Source organism: Cryptomeria japonica, chromosome 6 (assembly GCF_030272615.1).
Source record: "Cryptomeria japonica chromosome 6, Sugi_1.0, whole genome shotgun sequence".
In the NCBI taxonomy this organism is placed as follows: Eukaryota; Viridiplantae; Streptophyta; class Pinopsida; order Cupressales; family Cupressaceae; genus Cryptomeria; species Cryptomeria japonica.
In genome coordinates, this window is record NC_081410.1 from 653,960,007 (window position 1) to 653,979,827 (window position 19,821).

Below are 19,821 nucleotides of genomic sequence, written 5' to 3' on the forward strand. Positions count from 1 at the left end.
AAGTCACATTTCAAGAGAGTATTGTAGACATTATAATATTTTCCGTGTTTGGCTTTTTTGCGTGAATTAGTAATATTGGAGAACAACATTACAATTGTCTAAATATTAATATAATTCCAATAATATTATAGAAATGCATAAAAAATTGGAGAGAGCAATTGAAAGCTGAGGTCATTGCAATATGACTATACACCACAATTGACCAATATAAATAGAATTAAAAGAAAATTGTATAAATTTAATAAATATAAAAAATATATTAAAAAAAAAAAGATTTTAATTCTTCATGCGTGCTATTAGAATTAATTAAACTAGGTGAAAACATCAATAGGTGAATACATTACTATAGTCTGAAAAGACAATTTTTTTTTTCTAATAGGTCTATCAATCTGATCTTGTAAATTTTAAAATTGTAATATAAGATCTAAAATTGGAAAAAGGGTAGACCATCAAATTCCAGGCCTATTACTCAAGCCGCCTCCACTAAGCTAAATGCAAATTTCCTACCTATCGAGAAGTGTGTTTAAACAACAAATATGATTGAAGGGTTGTGAAATGAGGGAGACCGAAGAGCATGGGAGATGCGTGGCACTTAACCTTTCAACAGAAGTTATCAGACGAGTCTTTTGCCAGCTCGATTGCATTGACCTCATTCATTGTTCTCTTGTTTCCAGGTATTCAAGCCGTTTTCTCCAGTTAACTTTTACAAACACATGACATGCTTTATTTTTCACAAAATTTCAGAGGAAACTTTCTGTGTTGGGGTTTTGTATGGAATTTTGTCTCGTACACCGGACAATGGCCTGCCTGCTTATTACATGACAAAAGTGCAATCAAACCAGAAGTTTTGCTTTAAATTTTCTAAAGCCTTGAAAGATCTTCGAGGGAGAGGTTTCTGAAAGAGAATTTAGTTCCTAGGAGGCATTTTTTATCAGCTGGAATTTTAAAGCTTATTTTCGAAGGCTCAGAAACTGAAATCCTATAGCTTATTTAAGGAGATTACCAACTGATCGATTTTTTTCGAAGAAAAATCTTGGGCAAGCATATGGGCTGCGTTTATTGTGGGTTATTTTTAGGATAAATGAGCTTGGTTTAATTCGGAAGCTCACTACTTGCCCATTAGGGTTATTAGTCAATGAGATACTTTATTTTAGCGAGTGGGACTTGAAAATGAGATTTTACCAGGTCTGCGGAGGTGATACTACTGTACTTTTGCCATTTGTAAGGCGGGTGGTCTCTGCAGTAACAAACTGCTATCTCTGAGTCCCGGGGGCTACTTGACCAGTGCGTATCCTCTGTTGCAGATATTATCTTGCAGTTGAGTAATGAACTGAGTTATCTTATACATAGCAGCAAAAATCTTTTGGAGGAAAAGTCAGCGAACCCAAAAATCAAAATTATTTTAAAAATTTGGGATTTAATCGGGAAAATTGAATTTCCAAAAGACGTAGAAAAATGAAAAAAAAGAAGTAAAAACATGCTATTAAAAAAAATTACAGGCATTCCATTACAATATAGATGTAGAGAGGAAACAAAGGTGAGAGTTTATCTCTTGAATTGTAAATTATAGATTTTTTTCATTTATGTTCGTATCAGAGAAGTAAAAATCTCAAAATAATCCCGATAATATTCGATTTTTCGCAAATCTTTCTTATAGTCAATTTTTTTCCCAAGATCTTATCTTTTTCATATAAATCGCAATCAAATTTCATCTAAAACCTTAATCAATCTCCTGCCAACTCGTGAAACCCTCAAAACTTGTGAAAGGACGAAATATTTTATGAATAACACAGTTGTACAATATTTTTAGGGCACAACTATAAACAGGAAGTGGTCGGGACATGCATAGAAGGCACAACTAGTTGCAAATTTGTAGGGAGTTGGGAAGCAGTGCATTTGAGCCAGAGGTAGTTAACACTGATGCACATACATTCTATAACTTTACACCATATAAATTGTTAAATAAAATTCAACCAGCGCATACAAATAGATAAATAAATTGTTAAATAAAATTTTCAACATTGAAATTACAAGGATCTTTCAATTTAAATTAACAAGATAAAAAATGTTAAATCTATCTTATTTTGGTTGGGCTTCCATCTAAAGAGATAGTATTTTAATGTTATGACAAGTGAATGGTCTATATTCAAAGGCTATATCTTCGCTCATTGCTCATACTTCATAATTTGTGTCTATGTTATCATGGTTTAATTATACTTATATTCAGATGCTTGGATTTTTGTCAATACTATCAATACACTGTCACACATGGTTTAATTTTCTGCCTACTTTTTTTTTGCTTGGTAATAATATGATTTTATTAATATTCAAAAAGATATACAAAGTCTAAAGTCCAGATTTCATCAAACCAAAACAACCAAAATTAACTACGGGATTCATCCCCATTCGATCCAACTATCCGTAAACGACATGGTTTACATTGCAAACTACATAATTCATAACAAAATTAAACCCCCGACCAAACAGTATAACGGCCATAACAGGATTACTAAAAGAATTGACAAAGACACCATTGGCAAAAAGCACTGGAATTCAAAAACATCTACATACACCAAACAACACTATCACTTCTTTGAAGAACTTGCTTCGCCACCCGACCTGGAACACGCTCTCGACTTCCTCGGACGCAAAACCCTCCTCCCTGCACTCTCTGCCATGACCTTAGCTCTTTCAATTATTGCATCCAGTTCGTTGATCTGCACTAGGAGCTTCAAGGCATCCCATCCATTCCGCGCCTCTGCACTGCGATGAAATTTACATTGTTCTTGCATACATCTCACGAACGGGATTGTCACTGCCTTAATTCCTTGCCCTTCTTGTTCCACACCTTCACCAATATCGAATCCCTCCCCTGGTACCACCCATTCCAGAAATGTCTCCATTTCACCCAGATCTCATTTGGAACTAGAGCCTCCATTACCCAACACACTGTTCCAGTGTCTTCACCAACCTCTAGATCCCACGCCATTATCAAAGAACAAATGTCCATCCTTGTTTTATATCGGTGCTTTATCCTGTCAAAAGCCTTACCCACAATGAGGTAAATGCATGGTGCAAGATGTTCATCCCAAAATCTGAAAAAGCTCCGCACTCTCTTCATAGTTAAATCCCCGTAGAAGGGGCATAATTGCTTTCGAGTTCGCAAGGTGAAATTCGCCTCCATTTCACCACCTCGCGCACAAAAACCACCTTCAAACCTGTACAGAGCCACCAAACCTGCAAAACGTTTCAAACACTCTTCGCCACACTTTCCACTGCCGTTTTAGAATGAACATCGAACAATGAAAAAAGGAAATGACCTGCCATTTAATTCGGCTCCTCTTGGCTCTCCCTCCTTCATTAATGAACCTGCACGACATAATTAACCGCCGCCAAACTAGACGACACATCTTCATTGCTTGTTCTTGAAGTGTACCAAACAAAGATTACACAATCTCTGGTATTTTCTAAATTTTTTTAAAACTCCTCAATACTTATATGCCGAAGCTCTTCAAATCTCAATTCACCTATCTCATTAAAGGTTAATGCCCATTTAGAAAGAATGTCTGCCTCCACATTTCCTTACCTTCTAACATGACTAACTTTAAATTCTTCAAAGTTATTTAACTCTTTCACAATACTAAGAATTGAATTCTATAGATGCCATGCCTCAATTGTTCCACTCATTATTGCCTGAATGATGATAAGAGAATCCCCCTCCAAATGCAACCTTCTAACACCTACCTTCCTACAAAATCTGACTGCAATCAATGCAGCTAGAGCTACATTAACATTCTTAGCACCTGTGTCAAGTTTTTGAGCTCCCAAAGCCACCATAACCCCTTTCCAATCTCGGACAATGAATCTCGCATCGGATGGTCCAGTATTCCCTTTAGATGCACCATCAAAGTTAATCTTCTACCACCCCTCCGAAGGTCACTACCAAATTTCCTTAGCTTGAGAAGAAAAGCCAGATTAAACCCAGCCACGCCCATTAACGGGCATTTTCTGCCTACTTCTTATCTATGTCGAATGTTAAATAAAATTTTCAATGTGCACATCACAAGGATCTTTCAATTTAAATTAATGAGATAAAAAATGTTAAATCTATTTTATATTTGTGTGGCCTCTATACAAACAGAGTATTTTACTGCAATGACAAGTGAATGGTCTATATTTTAGCTCGTTGTTTCTACTTCATATTATATGTCTACTTTATTAGGATTTAATTTTTGAACATAGTCTAATTACTAGAAGTGAAGAGGTAATGGTATGTGTAGCTCATCTTTGTCTTCATAATATTTTATCGTTCTCTCATATTGTAGTACAAAAACCCTTGATTGTGTCATGCCCCTGCCAGACTTAGACAAACTAATCACATCTTTAACAAATAGAATTTAGGAAACAAAATAAATATATGATAGGGCCGACTCAGGAATTGGTAAGTAATAATGTTGGGCATCTAAAGTGATAGGGCCGACTCAAAATAAATAAATTTACATTTAATCCTAAATGGGTCGACCGCTTGAAGCTGGCCGACCTGCCTATGTGGAGCGCTACCTTTGGGAAGAATAAAATTAAATAAAATTAAATCTATTAAACAAGGCCAACCCTTTTAGAAAGGTCACCTCCTTTGGGTGAAGGAGTGTTTTGAAAGCTATTTAAACAAGTTGTGTGGGGGAATCAAGAAAAAGGGATCCCCTTCTATTGTAGAAGCAGAGCAGATCAGTTGAAAGCAGAAATAGCAGATGGAATAAGATCAGAAATCCATGTATATAATGCCTATGTATGTATATATACCTGCACTTAGCAAGGAAGAGAATTAAAGAAGAAGTTAGGCTGGGAAGACAGATCTGATAAACTAAGATCAGACTTTGATATAGATATATTATTACTGTTACCCAGCAAATTGTCTTATTAATAAGACCTCACAATTTCAATAACCATGAAGCCCAATCTAAGGAATTAATCTTGCACAATACTCTTCCCTTTGCTGCAAACCAAAGACTCCACAATCAACGATCTTTATTCCTTAACCAATCCTTAAGCACATCAGCCACAATGCTAATGAAGGGGCATGCGATTAGCCTTGAGGAGGCAGCGGTTAGTTTGGAGAAGACACCTCTCTTGGGAAGAGGTAAGAATTGTAGATCATCATCCTCCCTTGAGGACCATACAAGGCAGAAATCCATTTAGCAGAAGGCGTCAAACAAGAACAAGGAATTTAGATCAGTTCATCTCTGAGATAAGTAATTGTTGTGACCTTTTTCACGCATCACCCCATTGATGATGGGGACCCTCTCCTTTCCTGCTTTCTAGGGTTTTTGTTAGTGCCCCGTGGCCTTCCGCTTCAGTTCTGCTCGGTTCTATCAAGTTTTGAATGGTTTGAGTCCTAAGGATTGGAAGTCAGTTTTTGGAAGACAAGTGATAGCAGAGTCCAGACATCGTCAAAGTGCCTAGAAAGGCCAAAGGATGAAGAACGCAATTGATTTGAACGAATTTGAACAACTTTCTATTTTTAGAAAGTTTGCTTTTTTTGCTTTTTCCTATTTTTAGGAAGTTTTGTTTTTGGCATTTTTAGCTCGATCCCCAGTATGGCTATTTTTAGAAAGTTTTCCCTATTTTTAGGGATGTGTGCTTTTTGCTTTTTTGAAGTGGGGACCTAGGGTTTGCACTGGTACCATCAACTTGCATTGATCGCGATCAAAGATTTCCAAGTTTTGACCCAAAAAGCTAATTTCCTACATTTTAGGGGTCATGACGCTTCAGATAGGTTACCCGAGCTTGGATTTAAAATATCATTCTAATCTGGCGAAAATTGGTGAAATTATCAAATTTTGAAGTTTTTCTCTAAGTCTGGCTAATCAATGAATGTTATGACAGGAAAGATCAAAACTCCGCCCATGATGAAGAAGGTGCCTAAGTCTCTCAAAGTCCGCCTTGATATGTGGTGCCTGAGATGGGAAAAGTCTGCCCTACCTTGCCTTGAACCAGTTCAAACTCTGCCCTCCTTGGTGCCTAGGAAGAGAAAAGTCCGCCCAAGAAGAAGACAAGGTCATGAACTTCAAAAAGTCCGCCAAGGTGAGGGTGCACAAGACTCCAAAACTCCGCCCAAGGTCATGAACTTCAAAAGTCCGCCTTGAAGCATAAGCTAAAAAGTCCGCCCTCCAAGCAAGGTGAGTGGTGCCTAAGACTCACAAAGTTCACCCTCATGGTATATACTAAAGATATCAAGTGCCCGAGGCAAGAAAAGTCCAACAAAAGTCCGCCATGGATAGGATGCATGAAAGTCCGCCTTGATGGAGACCCTCCAAAGTCCGCCTTGATGGAGACCTGTTGTGACGTATTCACACATCGCCCCATTGCAAATGGGGACCCCTGCTTTTTGCTTTCTAGGGTTTGTTTTTCTGGGTTTCTAGAGTTTTGTCTGTTAGCCTTTGCTTTTCGAGTGTCGCCAGGGGGATCACTAGGATGGCAGGCTCTGCTTGAGCCGAGGTGAGTCTTTGGGGCCCTAGAATTAGGGTTTCTTTGAAAGTCTTCCTTAGGGCCTGGTTTTGCTCTTGTTGCTAATTGCGTCTTGCTTGGTGAGTGAGTATCATTCTTGAAGGTCCGAGCTAGGTCAAGTTGGTGAGTGACGAAGTCTGGAATGTCATCTTGATCTTCAAATGCCCTGAAATTTGGCTAAGTCTGGAATGTCCTGATCCTGAAATTTGGCTAAGTCTAGAATGTCTTGATCCTGAAGTTTGGCTAAGTCTGGAATGTCCTGATCTTGAAATTTGACTAAGTCTGGAAAACTGAAGAATCCTCCAAAAACTAGATTTTGCAATATAACTCCTGGAGGTCTGAAACCACTCTCAAACATCCTGACAGTATATATGGAATATAACTTAAAGTATTATACTTAAATGTTATATTCCATAAAATGATCCTGATAGAGAGACCAAAATGTCAAATTTCGCTCCTGACCCTTCCAAAGGGTCCAAAGCGAATTTCGCTCCTGACCCTTCCAAAGGGTCCAGAGCGAAATTCTCCATAAGACATTCTACATTGACCAAAACCTAGAATGAACGCATTCCTAGGCTTGAATGAAGGTAAAAACGGTTGTTTGAATGAGGAAATGTGAAAATGAAGTCAGGATTTGAGCCCAAGGATGATTTTCGCTCCTGACCCTTCCAAAGGGTCCAGAGTGAAATTCATTTTTCTCCACTTTGCTCTTTGACATGACCAAGTTTGTTGACCTTTGGGGTGTGATGTGAAGGATTTTGGCCAAGATTAGGAATTTCACTCCTGACCCTTCCAAAGGGTCTAGAGCGAAATTCTTGAAAACACTCATTTTTCTTTTAGCCAAAGTCAGGACCAAGGTGGAAATGAAAGGAAAGTAGTCTATGTTTGCCTCCCAAGGAAGGTTAGAGTCTGAAAAATCAAGAATCAAGGTCAAAACATGATTTTCTCTCCTGACCCTTCTGAAGGGTCCAGAGTGAAAATCCTTATATCTCTTGTTTTCTTTCTTGTTTTGGCTAGGCGTTGGCATGATGAAGGAGGAATTAGTATGTTCTTGCCCTGAGAGGGAGTGGGATGCTTTAGAAAATCAAGTTTTTGCCTAGGAGATGAATTTCGCTCCTGACCCTTCCAAAGGGTCCAGAGCGAAATTCATTATATACTTCATTTGCTCCCTTGTTTTAGCTTGAAACCTTGCTCCTTAGATGAAGAATGATCTATGTTTGCTCCCAAATGAGATTGAAAGTTTGAAAATTGAACAAACAAGCCCAAATCATGATTTTCGCTCCTGACCCTTCCAAAGGGTCCAGAGTGAAAATCTTCTTAGACCTCATTCCCTTCCTTGTTTGACCAAATTTTGATTTGCAAGGTATCTTGAAAGGAAGAATGGACATGTTTGGCCTTTAGAAATGTTTGAAAGCATTGAAAAATGAAGGATTTTAGCCAAGAGGGTGAATTTCGCTCCTGACCCTTCCAAAGGGTCCAGAGCGAAATTCTTGGAAACTCATATTTTCTTCTTGGAGATGGTCAAATTCTTGAGTTTTATGGCATGGTTAGAAGGACTTTAATGTGTTCTTGCCTTTGAATATTGGATTGAGGTAGTGGAGTAGTCAAAACAAGCTCAAAATAGGAAATTCGTTCCTGACCCTTCCAAAGGGGCCAGAGCGAAATTCCTAAAATCCGTAATAATCCTAGCAAAGTCAAGTCAAACTTGGGTTTTTGTAGCTTGGATGGGTGAGGAGAAGTGTTTTCTTGCCTTTTAAGGTGGATTCAAGTTGAAATGATGGAGGAATAAGCCTAAAACAAGATTTTCGCTCCTAACCCTTCCAAAGGGTCCAGAGCGAAAATCCTAAAACCCATCATTTTCTCCAAAATTTGTACCAAGCCATGCCTAGACCAAGGTGAGGGATGCCCTTGAGGTTGTCCTTGAATTGATTGTTGTCTCAAAAACTTATGATTTTGGGCTAGAAAGGGAAATTCGCTCCTGACCCTTCCAGAGGGTCCAGGGCGAAATTGTGCAAAACCTATCTTTTCCCTTAATTTTATGCCAAATCTAGTGTGGATCAGGATCAAAGAAGGCCTTAGGAATGACTTCAAATTGCCAATAATTATCAAGTTTGAAGGAATTGAGCCAAATGATGAAAATCGCTCCTGACCCTTCCAAAGGGTCCAGGGTGAAAATTCTCCAATCACCTATTTTCCCTTGCAAAATCAAGTCAAACTTGGGCTGGATGAGAGGAGAGAAGTGTTTTCTTGCCTTGGGAGGTGGATTCAAGTTAAAATGATGGAGGAATAAGCCTAAAACAAGATTTTCGCTCCTGACCCTTCCAAAGGGTCCAGAGTGAAAACCCTAAAAACCAACTTTTTATCCAAATTTTGAATGAAGTCAGGCCTAGGCTAGAGTGAAAGAAGCTATTTGGAATCCCTTGGAAAGATTTTTGACCACCAAAGATGCAAATTTTGAGCTAAAATTGGAATTTCGCTCCTGACCCTTCCAAAGGGTCCAGAGCGAAATTCTGGATAGGTCCTGTCCCTGGCTAGGTTTTTGAGCAAATTTGACTTTTTAGGCCTTGTGAAGATCAAACCAATGTTGCCAAGTTGGGAAGTGGATTCAATGTGAGGGAGTCCAGATGAAGTGAAGTGAAGAAAGTGAAATTGGGTGTGAATAGGCAAGCAAAAAGTGAATTTCGCTCTTGACCCTTCTAGAGGGTCTAGAGTGAAATTCATCAAAATCACTATTTCCCCTTTGTGTCAAGACAAGATTTTGATTCCTAAGGCATGAAATTACTGGAGGGAGGTTATTTAAGCCTTGCAAGATGAATTGAGATAGAGGAAGTGTAAAATCAAGCCTAAAATTGGAATTTCGCTCCTGACCCTTCCAGAGGGTCCAGGGCGAAATTCCCATTATCACCTAATTTGCCCATGTGAGAAACTAGGAGGATGGATCCCTAGACTTTGTTGGACTAAAACAAGCATATGCTCACCTTCCGGAGGATTTTGGAGTCAAAACATGGAGTAATTGAGGCCTAACCAAGAAAATTCGCTCTTGACCCTTCCAAAGGGTCTAGGGCGAAATCTTTTAAAAACTCCTATTTTTTCACCTTGTTTGGGCCAGGCGAGGAGCTGGTTGTGAGGTAATGTTGAAAAGAGGTCTAAGTTGGCCAGGAATGCAAATTTCGCTCCTGACCCTTCCAGAGGGTCCAGGGCGAAATTCTTATAGGGCATGTCCCTGGGGAGAATATTGAGCAAGCTTCATTTTAATATCTTTTGTTGATGATTTAAGGTGTAAAATACTATGTTGAAATGAATTTATTATGTGTCCTTAATCATCGTTTGGTTTGTTTTGCAGATGAAAGAAGATCAGGCCAGGACAGGGATGACCTTCTCTAGTCCAGCATCGTCAGGAACGACCTTTTCCGGTCTAGCATCATCAAGGACGACCTCTTCCAGTCCAGCATTTGAAGGAAAGGTACACCATCCATCCTGCACATCAAAGACAAAGCAGGTTAAAGCAGGGGTCTGTTGAAGAAGTAGATAGTTTCAGAAGAATTAATTAAAGTTAGCTTCTCAACATCATCAAATTGAACATCTACCAAATTACAAGTGTCAGACAAGGTGGCATCCCAGTCATCACTCCTCCAGTCGGATTGGTCCATCTCAGCGTGTCCAGATTCAATTTACCTGACTCCTCAAAAATGACACAAACTTCGATGTACCTACCTTGGTTCTCCATTGGTCGAATATTCTAGAGAAGACATGTGTCCAAATAATGCAATTATTTCATTGGCCAGAATTGAGTTGGTTGTAACAAACCCTAATTAGGGTTTTCATTGTAAAATCTCGGCCATTGATCTCAAATTGATCTGAGCCATTGAATTGTATTGTGAGCGCTATATAAGCTCTGGCTCCTCATTTGTAAAGGCGAATAGTTAGTCAATAGTTGATAGTGGGTGAATAGTTAGCTAATAGTGAATAGTCAACTGATAGAATAGCAATTAGAGTAAAGTAGGAAGAGAAGGCAAGAAATTGTTGCCTTGATTGTAAATGAACCCCTTTTTTATTGAAGATATGGTGAAAAATGTCGCTTCTTTACAATATGCATGGTCTCTTGTTGAATCTTCATTTTAGATGATAGATAATTAAATTGAATGAAAGAAGTTATTGAATGCACTCACGTGGAATCCACCTAGTCCAAACCACTAGCCTTTTGCTGACTGTAAGAGTGCCTTGCGTGGTCAAATGGCATAAAATGAGCTTAATCTTAAGTTGTTACACATCTATTGTTCATGCATTATCTTGAATGGTGATTAGTGTCTGATGGCGTATGATTTGAACGTATTGGAAGCATCCCTTAGAAGATTGCATTGAGTTGGTGTCAGATTGTTCAAGCCTGATGGTGAGACCCAGCCCAGTAGGACTCTACCTAGTCATTCATCCATCTTCTCGCATTCTAGGTAGTAGAGTAGACTTCCTGAACCCTGCATTTTTTACCATTTGTTTATCTTCCAGTTAGTAAATAGGACCTATGATTCCAGCAAATTAGATGTTCAGGTCATCGAGTGTAAGTCCCCTTGTGATTCCAGCAAATCACATCATACCACAAAAAGCTTATCCACGAGTAGAGAACCTACATAACAGAACCTTGAAGTTTCTCTAATTGATCCTTTTTGCGATATCTTCAGCATTCGGAAACTTTACTCAAGAGAGGATAAGGTACCCTAGGTATTTTATTCTGTGTTCGCATGTGCATAAAAAACACATCAACAAGACCCTCCAAAGTCCACCTTGAAGTTGAGTCCAAAAAGTCCGCCCTCCTAACATCATGGTCAGCTCAAACTCCGCCCAAGGTGAAGGTGCACAAGACTCCAAAACTCTGCCCCATGGAGAAGGCTATGAACTCCTAAACTACGCCCTCCTTGGTGCCTAGGAAGCCAAAAGTCTGCCCAAAGTAAGGTATGAAAGTCCGCCTTGATGGAGACCCTCAAAGTTCCCAAGAGGTAAAAAGTTCGCCCAAGGTGCCTAACTCCAAAAGTCCGCCTTGAAAGATATGTAAAATGGTTCCTAAGTTGGAACAAGTCCGCCCTCCAAAGACTAGGGAAGGGAAAGAAAGTCCGCCATCCATGAGCAAGTTGTGAGATCAATGAAGTCCGCCATGTAGGAGAAATGGAAAGTCCGCCCAAGCAATGGAGCATGAACAAAGAAAGTCCGCCCAATTTTGTGACACAAGGCCTTCAAAGTCTGCCCTATGGGTGATGAGCAAGTTATGAGATAAAGAAAGTCCGCCTTATCTTGTGACACAAGGCCTTAAAAGTCCGCCCTATGGGTGATGTGCAAGCAAGAGTTTCAATGAAGTCCGCCTTGGTGGTGAGCCATCAAATTCATTAAGTCCGCCCTATAAGACATATCACTTGGCACCTAAAATTAACAAAGTTCGCCTAAGGATATGTAGATGAGAAAAACAAGCAAGTCGACACATATTTGAAAAATGGAATATTCCCTGAGTGATGTTAGCTAGATTTTAAGATAGGATTCGAACTAGGAATCAAATTAGAAAGTTTTGAAAAGAGATGTTTGCAGATTAAGTTCTAATATGAACTGAAGACTGAATTAGAAACTTGCATTTGTGAAGTGAGATAAAAGATTCAAACTGGAAAATGATGACTGCAACTTGAAAATGAATTAGAAACTTTCTTCATAAACATTTGAGACTGAAATCAAAATGGAAACAGATTTTGCAGAGGATCTGCATGTTTCTAATTATGAAATTTGACTTCAATACAAATAAGACATTCTCTCCTTCATTTTTACACACAAGAGTTCGAACTTTCAAGTGTTGAGAGCAAGGTTAAGAGACATTCTTGCAGGTTGAAGGGTATTCGAAGGATATTTCTGCAGATTGAACGTATTTTTGGAGAAGTTAAGAGCATTTAGTGTCATTTCCAACCTTATTCTCCCACAACATACACAGATTTAGGAGATAAACCAGCTGATAGGAGGCAGATCTATCGAAATTTCTGAGTTTTTTGAAAGTTCCTTCTATCTTCTTGTCTTTTTCTTCTCATTCCACCGAAGGTGAAGTTGGTTTTTGTTGATGTGTTTTTCATGCACATGCGAACACGGAATAAAATACCAAGGTATATTATCCTCTCTTGAACAAAGTTTCCCCAAATGCTGAAGATTTCGCCGAAGGATCAATCGAGGCAACTCCAAGGTTCTTGTATGTAGGTTCTCTACTTGTGGATAAGCTCTTGTGGTATGATGTGATTTATTGGAATCACAAGGGGACTTACGTTTGATGACCTGAGTGTTTGATTTGCTGGAATCACAAGTCCTATCTACTAACTGGGAGATAAAGAAATATCAAAAGATGAAAGGCTTAGAAAGTCTAATCTAGAATGTAAGAAGATGGATGAATGACTAGGTGGAGTCCTACTGGGTTGGGTCTCACCATCAGATTGAACAACCCGACACCAACTCAGTGCGATCTTCTAAGGGATACTTCAAATAGATTCAAATCATACACCATCAAATACTGATCACCATTCAAGATAATGCATGAACAATAGACGTGTAATGGCTTGAAATTAAGTTCATTCTATGCCAGTTGACCACGCAAGGTGCACTTACAGTCAGCAAGAGGCTAGTGGTTTGGGCTAGGCGGATTCCACACAAGTGCATTCAACAATTTTCTCCATTCAATCTAATTATTTACCATCTAATACGAAGATTCAACAAGAGACCATGCATATTGCAAAGAAACGACACATTTCACCATGATTTCAATGAAAATGGGGTTTATTTACAATCAAGGGCAACAATTTCTTGCCTTGTCCTCCTAATCTACTCTAATTTCTATTCTATCTGCTGACTATTCACTAACTCTCTTTTAGCTAATTCCTAACTATTAACCCACTATTAACCTTTACAAATGAAGAGCTAAAGCCTTATATAGGGAGCTCTTTACAATTCAATGGCTCTGATTGATTTACAATCAATGGCTAGGATTACAAGATGGAAACCCTAATTAGGGTTTGTTATAACAAACTCCTTAGCCAATGAAAAAATTACATTCAATGTGTGGACCTATAGGAAGCAGGGGTAGGTACACCGAAGTTTGTGCCGTCACTGATGAATCAGGTACATTGAATCTAGACATGCTGAGGTGGAGCTATCCGACTGGAGGAATAGTGATTGGGATGCCACCTTGTCTGATGTTTGTGTCTTGGTCGATCCTCGTCTGTCTTTTGATGCGATGAATGATGTACTCCTTGATTCTCTATGTGCCTAATGAGGCTTCCTTACTGTCAAGTTTTTCTTTCTCCAGTAGCATACCTCGCCTTGAAGTGTTGGTAAGGTCATTCTTCTCTGTCATCCTGTGGTCTTTATGTGGTAGAATGGAGTCCTTGAGGATAGCTTAGAACTCCTTGAACACTTGAAATCTCCCAATGCTTTTCTCGAACACTTGAAGTCTTCCTCCATGCATTTGGAGTGTCCTTGATGATGATGGGACTGGAATAGGTCGTCCTTGTCTTGGCCTAATCCTCCTCCATCTGCAAAACAAACCAAAAGATGATTAAGTACACATGATATATTTATCCCGATCATAGCATCTCTTACCTTCAATCATTAATAAGAAGGCATCAAAATAGAATTCGCTTAGGATCCTCTCTAGGGACAGGCCCTATAGGAAATTTCACTCTGGATCCTTTGGAAGGGTCAGGAGCGATTTTTGCTATTTTGCTCAATTAGACCTTATTTTCAACATTTCACAATCCTAAACATAACCTTCAAACCTTCTTGCCATCATGACCTTGCAACTTGCCTTCCTAGCTCACACAAGGTGAAAAATAGGGATTTCAAAGGATTTGGCCTTGTAGACCCTTTGGAAGGGTCAGGAGTGATTTTCATGGTTAAGACATCAATCCACCACTTCCCTATTCCAAATTGCATCTCAAGGTAAAAATATATTAGTATTCTCTCCACCAATACCTTAGGAATCCATATCTTGGCCTTAAACATGAGCAAATTAGGTGATTTTGAGAATTTCGCTCTGGACCCTTTGGAAGGGTCAGGAGCGAAATTCATGATTTGCTTGTTTTCCCTCATTTAGCTTCATTCTTCATCCCTTAAGTCATTAAGAGCAAGTCTTTGGGCTTCAAAATTGATTGGGAATGCACTAGCTTGTAGATTAGAGCAAGGAATAGTGTCTGGTGAAGAAATTCGCTTTGGACCCTTTGGAAGGGTCAGGAGCGATTTTCTTCCTTTAGGTTGAATTCTACCTTCTTCTTACCTTGCTTTGCCATGATTTTCACCTTTGGATTCCTCTCTCATGAAGACCACACTCGCTTGATTCTCAGGAAGGCCTGAAAGGAGAAATTCGCTCTAGACCATGGCCAAGGACAGGACCTATTTAGGATTTCGCTCTGGACCCTTTGGAAGGGTTAGGAGCGAAATCCATGCTCTAGCTCAAAATCTTCATTTTTGGTGTTCATAAGCCACTCAAAGGCATGCCTAGGGGTATCTCCAAGCTCAATCACCTTGGTCAATGTTTGTCTTGACACAAAATTGGATGAAAAAAAAAGAGATTGGGAATTTCGCTCTGGACCCTTTGGAAGGGTCTGGAGCGAAATTCATATTTTGAGCTCATTTCTTCATTTCTTTAACTCCAATCTACCTCAAAAGGCAAGAATACATCACTCCACCCTCAACCATGCCATTAAAGCCAAGGTTTTGACTTCACACAAAGGAAAAAAGGTGTTTTTGAGGAATTTTGCTCTGGACCCTTTGGAAGGGTCAGGAGCGAAATCCATGTCTTGGACAAAATCCTTCATTTCTTTCACCTTCATTCACTTCCTAAGGCAAAAACATGTCAATCTTCTTCCAAATGTGCCCAAGGAACTAAGATCTTGGTCTAATCAAGGAAGAAATGGGTGTCTTCTAGGAATTTCGCTCTAGACCCTTTGGAAGGGTCAGGAGCGAAATTCAAGATTTAGGTTGATTTCACACTTCTTCCATTCAATTTACCTTCAAACTTGATCAAACTCACCTCGCCTCACCACAATCAAGTCCATTTGCCATCCACTTAGCTCAAAACAAGGTCTTTTCAATGTCTTAGGCAAAAAAAGGGGGTCAAATTGAGAATTTCGCTCTGGACCCTTTGGAAGGGTCAGGAGCGAAATCCTAGATTTAGATTAATTTTCACCACTCCATCGTCTCAATTCACCTTTCAAAGGCAAGAACACATCATAGTCATTCCAACCATGCCTTGAAGTCCAAAACTTAGCCATAACAAGGAGCAATATAGGGGTTATGTGAATTTCGCTCTCGACCCTTTGGAAGGGTCAGGAGTGAAATTCCTCCTTGAGCTCATTTCTCACCTTTTTTTACCCTTCCTTGGCTTGGATAAACTTCTCAGGTCCCCCCTATCATCATCTAATTCAAATTGGCATTCACTTCAAGATTTTGTGAAGAAATAGGGTCTTATATGAATTTCGCTCTGGACCCTTTGGAAGGGTCAAGAGCGAAATTCCTCCTTGTGCTCAAATTTTGACTTCATTTCCCACATTTCCTCATCCAAATGAGTGTTTTGCCTTCACTAATGCCTCGGAATGAGCTAGTTCCTAGTTTGGGTCAAGGTGGAGTGTTTTATAGAGGAATTCGCTCTGGACCCTTTGGAAGGGTCAGGAGCGAAATTGCTCTTCTAGGCTCAAATTGACTTCTCTTCCACTTGGCTTTGCCTTAGACTCAACCCTTGATCCCTTTCCTTGCCATGTATGTCCATTGTTTGATGTCCTTAGTGAAGAAATAGGTATTTTGGGGAATTTTGCTCTGGACCCTTTGGAAGGGTTAGGAGCGAAATTTGCAATTATGCTCAAATTCCTTACTTTTCATCACTTCACTTTGTTTCACACCTCAATACTCTCTCATCTACGCCATAAGGACAAGGTTTATGAGGCAAATTAAGACTAGGAAGGGAGATATTAGGAAATTCGCTCTGGACCCTTTGGAAGGGTCAGGAGCAAAATTTGTCTTTAGTCTCTCTGTCAGGATCCATATATGGAATATAACATTTAAGTATAAGGAAATGTCACTTATACTTTAAGTATATTCCATATATATTGTTAGGATGTTTGAGAGTGGTTTCGAACCTCCAGGAGTTATAATGCAAAATCTAGTTTTTGGAGGATTCTTCAATTTTCCAGACTTAGTCAAATTTCAGGTTCAGGATGACATTCCAGACTTAGCCAAATTTTAGGACATTTGAGGATCAGGATGACATTCTAGACTCCTTAAGGAGAATTTGCTCTGTTCTTGATGTAAGGGATGGGACCTAGGAGGACATTATGCATTCAACCAAGGTTTGATTTAGCAACTTGAAGTGCGACCAAATAGTACACAAAAACACCCTAGGAATGATTTAAATAACCCCTAATCACTAAATTGACCTGACCTCTTGAGGAGATCCACCTGACTCAATCCCTTTTACTTAAGCAAAGCCTGCTATCCTAATGATCTCTCTGACAACTCTCCAATGCAAAGGCTAAAAGCCAAGACCAGACAACCAAGCAAAGAAAACTAACCCTAGAAAGCAAAAAGTAGGGGTCCCCATTTGCAATGGGGTGATGTGTGAATATGTCACAACAGTTTTGAAGGCAGATTTATTGAATTTTCTGAGTTCTTTATTGGCAGATTCTAAAGGTTTTATCCAAGTTTTCAATAAGAAAGATCATGCTAATTTTACTATTCCTTTCTTCTTTCTTATTTTCTGCCTATCCAAGCAAGGTTGAAGGAAGTCTTCCAAGTTATAATCTGAGTTCAAGTTTAAAATCAGAATCTGATATTCTCTAGGTTTTCACATATTCTTCAGAATTCTCGGAATACCTACATGTGAAAATTTCATTTTTATGACTAAGTGTCGAGAGCAAAGTGAAAATACGAACCACTTAGCCACCAAACTCACAAATTACTCTTAAAAAGTATAAATTTTAACTTAAGTTGGTTTGATTATTTTGCAGATCTCGTAGCTAGGATGAAGTTTTTGGTGGATAACGATTCCCCTCTGGAATCCAAGATGAGGTCTAAGTGGAAGCTGGTTGGAGACACGAACCTGGGGCATATCAACTTGAGGGAGTTCAAGAAGCAAATGTATGGCCTTGACAACTTGATGCCTACCGCAAATGCCAGAAAGATGATGAGAAATGGAATTGTACAGGCTGCTGGTTTCCTTCCAGCAATGCAGTGTGTTGAGTTAGTAGTGGAGTGCTCTAAACACTATAATTCTATAAGTTGAGAGATCATAGCACTTGATGGGAGAGTCTTGGCGAATGTCAGGGATGTTTTTATTAGGGAAGCTTTCCGCGTCCCTGAGTATCATAACCCTGTTTACATGACTAAGGAAGAAGCAACACGGCTATACCAGGACAACATTGAAGAATATGAGGCCAACATCAACCATCAATGGTTGGAAAAACCTTGGAAAGGTGTTTCCAAGTTACCTAAAGATCTTATAAGAGCATATTTCAAGGAATATATTGGAGATTTGATAGTTCTGTTCTGCTAAACAGGGTCATGGGTAGTCCACAAGGCGCGCCATTTGAGCCTTGGATGTACTACTTCATCAATGAAATAAACACCAGAGTGAAGATGATTGATTGGGCAAAGATTATAAGTGATAATCCTGATGCCCAACTGAAGGATTTAGAGAAAAACAGGACATTCTATATGAGTTCCTATTTGGTGTACTCTCTTGCTTGAACCTACAGATATAGAGGACTCACCTGCAAAGGGGAAGTGGGAAATAAAGAAATTCAGTTTGCTGTCCATGATTGCTACCTGCAGTTGCACTTAGAGGAAAAATTTCACTTCAAAAGAGTCAATGATGCATTCTTAATGCACATTACTAGGACACTCCAAGGTGGTCTACATCACAGGCTCTCTCAGGAATCTAGAGATTTTATCAGCAGATTCGGGCATTGGTACATCCAACATCCCAAGTTTACTTATCTAAGAATTCAAGGATTCTCTGGATCTCCTTGTAAGTTACCTATGTATCCCATCAACAGGGTAGTATTGCTTGAAGTTGTTAGGCAACTGGAAAATTATGTGATCATTCAGAGAGAGAAACAAAAGAAGGCAAGGACATCTTTTCTCACCATTGGGAATGGATTGGAGACATGTCCATCGTCACAGGTTGCTGCTAGTGTTGAAAAGGAGCTTGCTTGGTATCCATTATTCCAGTATAAGGCTAGAGCACATTTTGACCCTTTTCACCAGATGAAAAGGGTTGATGGTGAAATATTCGAGCATAGACTAGATCTCGAAGACTATTGGGCTGATGCAGCTGACAGTTTTGAAATCAGTAAGAGATTGTGGTCCAGACTTCCCTTGAATTTGATTAGAGCAACAGAAGTATTTAGGGTAGCAGATCAACTTGAAGAGGATCCCGAGTTTGAGCAGCCTCACTTTGACAAACTAAGAAATGAGTCCCTTGCCTTGGTTAATTGGTTAGATTTTGAAAGGTCGGACTTGAGTGACCTTATGAGACCAATAATTGAATATTCAAAATGGTGGGCAAGTGAGAAGGCAAAAGATCTTAAATCTAAAGGTACCAATCTCACATATGATCTCATGGGGACCAATGAATCAATGTCTTCAAACCATGGTGTTTCGTCAAGTGTTGGGTCCAGGAAAAGGAAAGAAGGAAATAAATTTTATGTGATGCTAATTTGCTGTAGTTCATGAATCTCTGAGTTGACTGTGTATGGAATGTGAAGATGGTTCTTAAGTTTACAAATGTACAGACTGTTTGCAGGTTGTCTATACAAGAGAGATTGTAATTCCTATTCAAAAGTTCTTGTATTTGAGAGTTCCTATTGTGTATAAGAGGTTGAAGCTTCTGTCTGTATGAGTTGGTGCTCTTAGGGGGTTGTTGACCTGTCATGTAAACTGAGTTGGTGCTCAGCGGATTGGTGCCCATTTTTAGTAATCAAAGCTTTTGAAAAGATGTGGTTTTTTAATTGAAAGGGTTTTCCACAGCAAATTCTGTGTTTGTGTTATGACTGTGCTTTGAATGTTTGTTTTAATCTCTTGTGTTTTACAATACTGATTCAACCCCTCCCCCTTTCAGTATTGTCTGTGTGTTTTCAACTAGCTCATCAGGCGAATCTTCAAAGGGCAATAAGCCAATGCAAAGGTTCAAGTGGAACTGCTACTATTGTAAAGAGCCAGGACAATTAAAGAAAGATTGTCAAAAGCAACTATAAGTCATGTTATCCAAATGTTTCTAAGGATGAACAAGGAGCAATAGATGACTTTGCTTTTGTG

General features: G+C 39.3%; 1 protein-coding gene across 1 annotated transcript in view; it reads left to right on the forward strand.

Annotated features, from left to right (window-relative positions):
- Positions 1-448: 448 nt before the first annotated feature.
- LOC131033193 (uncharacterized) overlaps positions 449-19,821 on the forward strand; it is a 33,029-nt gene continuing 13,656 nt past the window's right edge. The window contains exon 1 of the mRNA XM_057964338.2: positions 449-674. Within this exon, the coding sequence (XP_057820321.2) occupies positions 556-674 (119 nt within the window). The 5' untranslated portion in view covers positions 449-555. The remainder of the gene's footprint in view (positions 675-19,821) is intronic.